At 42.0% G+C, this 6485-nt stretch overlaps 1 protein-coding gene across 1 annotated transcript; it reads right to left on the bottom strand.

Annotated features, from left to right (window-relative positions):
• Positions 1-3466: 3466 nt before the first annotated feature.
• On the bottom strand, positions 3467-5744 carry sp8a (sp8 transcription factor a). The gene is made up of 2 exons (XM_024258077.2): positions 5616-5744; positions 3467-4905 (listed from the first exon to the last, which is right to left on the bottom strand). Exons 1-2 carry the CDS (start codon positions 5631-5633, stop codon positions 3718-3720), a joined length of 1206 nt encoding a protein of 401 aa, XP_024113845.1. The 5' UTR covers positions 5634-5744; the 3' UTR covers positions 3467-3717.
• Between the last annotated feature and the right edge of the window lie 741 nt (positions 5745-6485).

Genomic DNA, 6485 nt, shown 5'->3' on the forward strand with positions numbered 1-6485 from the left:
ACATGGGGCAGTGCATTATCACGCTGCAAGATGGGCTGATGTTCTTGGATGTTTTGCACAACATCAGGATCTCGTTAACATATCTCTGTGCATTCAAAATGCCATCAATAAAATGCTCCTGTGTCCATAACAAACAACTGCCCATACCATAACCCCACCGCCACCATGTGCTACTCAACAACCTGATCATGTCATATAACCAGCATCTTGATATGGCACACCTGTGCAATGATCATGCTGTCTAATCTGTAACTTGATACGGCACACCTGTGCAATACTCATGCCATATAATCAGCATCTTAAACTGGCTCACTTGTGCAATGATCACGATGTCTAATCTGCAACTTGATACAGCACACCTGTGCAATAATCATGCCATATAATCAGCATCTTCAACTGGAACACCTGTGCAATGATCATACTGTCTGATCAGGATCTTCAACTGGCACACCTGTGCAATGATCATACTGTCTGATCAGCCTCTTAATCTGGCACACCTGTGCAATGATCATACTGTCTGATCAGCATCTTAAACTGACACACCTGTGCAATGATCATGCTGTCTAATCTGCATATTGATACGGCACACCTGTGCAATGATCATGCTGTCTGATCCGCATCCTAATCTGGCACACCTGTGCAATGATCATACGGTCTGATCAGCATCTTAAACTGACACACCTGTGCAATGATCATGCTGTCTAATCTGCATATTGATATGGCACACCTGTGCAATGATCATACTGTCTGATCAGCATCTTAATCTGGCACACCTGTGCAATGATCATGCTGTCTAATCTGTAACTTGATACGGCACACCTGTGCAATACTCATGCCATATAATCAGCATCTTCAACTGGAACACCTGTGCAATTATCATACTGTCTGATCAGCATCTTCATCTGGCACACCTGTGCAATGATCATACTGTCTGATCAGCATCTTAATCTGGCACACCTGTGCAATGATCATTCTGTCTGATCAGCATCTTAAACTGACACACCTGTGCAATGATCATGCTGTCTGATCAGCATCTTAATCTGGCACACCTGTGCAATTATCATGCTGTCTGATCTGTAACTTGATACAGCACACCTGTGCAATAATCATGCCATATATTCAGCATCTTCAACTAGCACACCTGAGCAATGATCATGCTGTCTGATCAGTATCTTACACTGGCACACCTGTGCAATGATCATACTGTCTGATCAGCATCATAAACTGGCACACCTGTGCAATGATCATGCTGTATGATCAGCATATTATAATAGCACACCTGTGCAATGATCATGATGCATAATCAGCATCTTCATCTGGCACACCTGTGCAATGATCATACTGTCTGATCAGCATCTTAAACTGGCACACCTGTGCAATGATCATGCTGTCTAATTAGTATCTTAATACGGCACACCTGTGCAATAATCATGCCATATAATCAGCATCTTAAACTGACACACCTGTGCAATGATCATGCTGTCTAATCAGCATCTTGATATGACACACCTGTGAGGTGGGTTTAGATTAGCAATAGAGAATTTGAACATCTGTTTGAGCAATATTTGAGAGAAATTGTGATTTTGTGAAAATGTGTTCATCTCATGACAAATATGAGCAAGGGGAGGGTGTCACAAAGTTTTTTTAGGTCGGCTGTCACATGACACCAGTCACATGTCACCAACCCCTTACAAATGCTCTTTCCAACTGTGTACATTTGTCCCAACTGTGACTGAATGAAGCCCAGCCTGTGCTTTAGAGAGCTTTACAGTTTCCTAACCTAGATGTTTTAGTGTTAAAGGTCTACACAATATCTATATTGTTAACATTGGATGTTTTGTTTTGTTTTCATTTGTTGTAAGGCAATTGTGTTGTTAGGTCGTGTGTTGAATCGAATCATGCAGAAAGTGAATTGTTGGATCTGTACTGCAAACCAGTATCAAAGTGTCAAACATATGTTGTGCTAAATTTAACAAGGATTTATTAAATATTGTTGTATTACATTACACCATGCTTAGTATACGAGTTAGTATAAGATTTTTTTTCATTGTTACTTTCTTTTAAACAAATTAAAATAAAGTTTTTATCCTAATTTTTGTTTGCTTTTTGTTGTTGTTTGGCAACAGACAAATTATTTATTGAACCAAAGCAAACCAAATAATTGAAGTTTGAACCGAATCGAGGAAAAAGTTTAATGTTGCTTCCCTAGGAATGACATTTTAGCACTGAAAATGTATAACCAAACAGACAAAAGTCAAGTTGATCAGCTACTAATTATTTTTATTTAAATATAAGGAGCATTGATGACAACTATTGAGCTGCTATTTAGATTAAAACGCATTTACAGTTTCTTGCCTAAAAATCTAAAAATGAAATCATTTTGAACCTCTAGTAAAGTTCTGCAACCTGTAGTTTCAGAGCCTCTCATATCCTTCTATTGTGACACTTTGGCTTTTAAGAAAAATATCAACAATTTGAATGAATAATGGATTTGCAGTTTTGGTCAATTTGTTTCAGTTCACCAAGTTTTGTAACACATTTGTAGATTAATAAAATTAATATTACAGTGATCCTGATTTTCTGCTGCACAACAGTGTGTGGTTGCTGTTCGGAGGCAAAGTTAATGGCATTTACATGTAACCTAAAGATTTAGCCTTTTTGAAAGAAAGCGTTGTCATGTTTCCATAGTAATGGGAGGAAATTGAGGGCCTGAAAATACCATATTTGAGTTCCCTCTCTTCTATTTTTGATTCAACTAAATCTGCTGCAGCTCGAGGATCTCACTTGAGAAGGGGTGTATTTTATTTTGAAAGGAACTTGTAAGTGCGTCTGTCAAAAAAAAATTATATAATGAAAATGTAACGCTGTTACCATTCAATTTGTGTAAATTTTAAAAGCTAAATGTTAAAAATGAATGGCCACAAAAAACATTTTCTGAATGTTTGGTCTCAGTGTTCCTGGCTAGACCAAATTGCACCAAATGACTCTTTTAGAGTTAAAAGTTGCAGATCTTTGTTCTTAATCATTTTTATTACGATGACTTAAAGCCAAAACTTCACGGTTTTAATTCAAATATATTCTTGCTTAGAAAGGCAATGCAAAAATACATAAAAACTGTGATGAAAAGCACAGTCCACATTATAAGACATGTCATTTTCATTTATAAAAATCTAATGTTGCTTTAGGAAGTCATTTTATTCTCAGTATGCTTTTGAATATTTGAAGTTTGTAAGTGTTGGGCCACAACTCTAGAAATCAATCTTAGTGATGTTGCAATTTAAAGTATTAATTCTACTTTTTTAAAGTTGGATTCAATGTATTTCTTACTATCACTTTGCAAATATGATTTATAACTCTACAGAGGCTGTAATAAAACTTCAAAAATCTGAAAATTACCAATACAATGAAGTGTAAAACAAAAACTCTTTATTAAAATTACACATTATTACAAAAAAGACAGGTCAGCTTTGAATGAATCGTAGTAAAGTGTGATTTTTACATTTTATCTTACAAAGTTTGTATGAAATTATGCTTAAATAACCAGATTTATTTATTTAAACTGTAAAGTGTATTTTAACAAAACTCTCCGAAAGGCTTCTAATTACAAATGAGGTAAGGACACAGTGTTCACAGACTAAACTGAAATTAGCTTTAAAGTGCCGTTTGTGTTCCAGAAAAATCCAGCGTTTTTATGAAGTTATCCAGTGTGTTCTGTAATTATTCCCCTGCTCGTTCCCTCTCGGATCCCTGCGCGCCCTCGCTCTCGTGCGCTCCCGGAGACCGGTTCGGGCTCGCGGAGACGCTGTTGTCCGTGTCGCTGTTGCCTCTCCCCGGTCCCGCTTCCCTGCAGTCCTCCGATCCCTCCGCCGTGTGCGTCTTCAAGTGCTTGGTGAGGTGATCGGAGCGCATGAACCGTTTGCGGCACACGGGGCACTCGAAGCGCTTCTCTCCGGTGTGCGTGCGCAGGTGCCGCTGGAGCTCGTCGGAGCGCGTGAAGCGTTTCCCGCAGAAGAGCCAGTTGCAGATGAACGGCCGCTCCCCGGTGTGCCACCGCAGGTGGGCCTTCAGGTGGGAGGTTTTCCCGTAGACTTTGCCGCAGCCGGGGATGTGGCAGCTGTGCACTCCCCTGCGTCGAGGACTCGAACCCCCCTGCCCGAGTCGGTCCGCCTCCTGGCAGTTGGGACAGTCGCACGTGGCCCTCCCGGAGTACCTCCGGGAGGACAGTCGAGAGGTTGCAGGCAGAGAAACCACTGGGTTTGTTACCACTGCGGCTGCAGGCTCCGAGTAAGGAGAGGGGACAGGTGTCCTGAAGTCCTCAAACAGGTGTTGCGCGGCGGGCAGCAGGTGCTGAGGAGCGCTGGGGCTGAAGGCAGAGCTGTAGTCGCTGCTGTATCCGCTCAGAGGTGTTGGGTTCTGTGGATCCACCCAGCTGGATCCCATGTCCCACCAGGCTGCAGAACCACTCTCTCCCATAGGTTTCAACCACGAATCGTACGAATGCATCCTTTGATATAATCCAGTTATGCTCTCCACGTGGGAGGGGAATTTGGTCAGAAACATCGTGCGCTGAGCTTGATCGAGACCGCAGTCTGAGGGTGGCACGGCGGTTTGGTACATGGAAAAGTCGTTGCTTGAAGAGGAAGACGAGGTAGCTGTCACCGAGAAAGCGGAGGTCTCTGTCATGCCATTACTCCTAGTGGAGGTCCCAGGAGAAACTCCGAGTGAGGTGGGGCCGGTGTTGAAGAAGCTGTTGCTCTGAACGTACCCCTTCCACGGGTGGAACGCTTTGCTGAGTCCCGGAGCTCCATCTGGAGGAGAGGGAGCGTAAGAAACACTGGGCTCCCCGATTCTGCTGCAGGTGGCAGCCAGCATGGCCAGCGGATTACTGCCCGCCCGCGGTTCCTCCTGAGGAGAACACAAGCACTTTAAGTCGTGGAAGAAAAAGGCCTGCGTAAATACGCACAAACATTAGGTTTTTTAATCTACTCCTGGATAAAATGGCGTGCGTAAATACGCGCAAACATTGGGTGTTTGAATATATGTCTGGGTAAAGATGGCGAGCATATGCACAAACATTACTTGTTTAAGTCTATTTCCGCAAGAAGATGGCATGCGTATACGCTTAACTTGTTTAAATCTATTTCTGAATGAAGATGGGATGTGTAAATACACATGAACATTAGTTGGTTGAATATATATCTGGGTGAAAATGGCGTGCGTAAATACGCACATGAAGTAGTTGTTTAACTCTGTTTCTAGATAAAGACGGTGTGCGTAAATGCGCAAAACAATAGTTGTCGAAATCCTGGATAAAGATGGAGTGCGTAAATGCGCAAAACATTGGGGTTTTAAATCTATTTCTGGTTGAAGATGATATGTTTAAATGCGCACAAATTGTTTAAATTCACTTCTGGATAAAGTTGGCATGCGTAAATGCGCACAAAAATTACTTGTTTAAAATTATTTCTGGATGAATATGTCATGCGTAAATATACTCCTGTATAGTTCTGCACGCTTTTAAATCAAATGTTTGTTTAAAAACAGTTTTACTACAAAAATACTAAATTTAAAACAACTAAAAATGGTCTTTCTAATTATATGAAGAGTGAACTCACCCCCAGCAGAGCAGCCATGTACTGTCTGGTGATGCAGCGATCGGTGGAAGAGTGCTTGTATCCTCCTTTGTGCGCACTCTCCGGGACTGCATGCAATCAGTGCGCGTCCTGCCTCACTACTTTGGTAGTTGTAGCTTCTTCGTGACTTTGAAGTGCCGCTGAGCAGTTGATGACCAATCAGAGACCAGACCAGACTGTCTCCAAACGTCTGCGCTCGAGGTCGTCATAAATTTCAAACGTCAGGGCCGCTAAAGTGGCATTTAAGGGGGATAATGTAAGAAGTTCAAGACGAAACAGAGAGGCCATGTTCAAAGCTGGTGAAATAACAACTAAAGAATGTGGCACGGTTTGCAAAATTATTTCTTCACATGCACACACTACTTCATCCCAGAAAAAGTAAAATTTTAATTAAATGTTTTCATTTTTGGTTACTTTATTTGCATTAAAAATCCACATCAGAGATCCATTTGTCCCCTTTTCAAGAATGTCCATTTTAAAAAAAAAATGCAAACAAGGTTAATTTAGATTTTTAAAGAAGTCAAAGCCTCAAAGTTTGGACACAAGCTGGCCGGATGTGTTTGAAGTGTTGTCTGATGTATTTGCGGGTGTGCTGTGAGGTCAAGGGATAAGTCTGATAAATGGGGGTCTGCTCCTCCCCTGCCCCCGGGGCGCTTCCTTCCCTCCGGGGCGACACCGCCACTGCCTCCACGATTCCATCTCCTCCAACACGAAACTGATGTCTTCTTTGAGAATCCATCTTTTTCTGTGTCGGTGACAATTCCGTGGAGCAACTTTAACCCCAGCCAAGCACAGACATGTGCGCAGGAGGGAATCACACACCTGTAAGCGGAAGTACAGGTCAGGGGCGAA

The sequence above is a fragment of the Oryzias melastigma genome, linkage group LG11 (genome assembly GCF_002922805.2).
Source record: "Oryzias melastigma strain HK-1 linkage group LG11, ASM292280v2, whole genome shotgun sequence".
Lineage (NCBI taxonomy): Eukaryota > Metazoa > Chordata > Actinopteri > Beloniformes > Adrianichthyidae > Oryzias > Oryzias melastigma.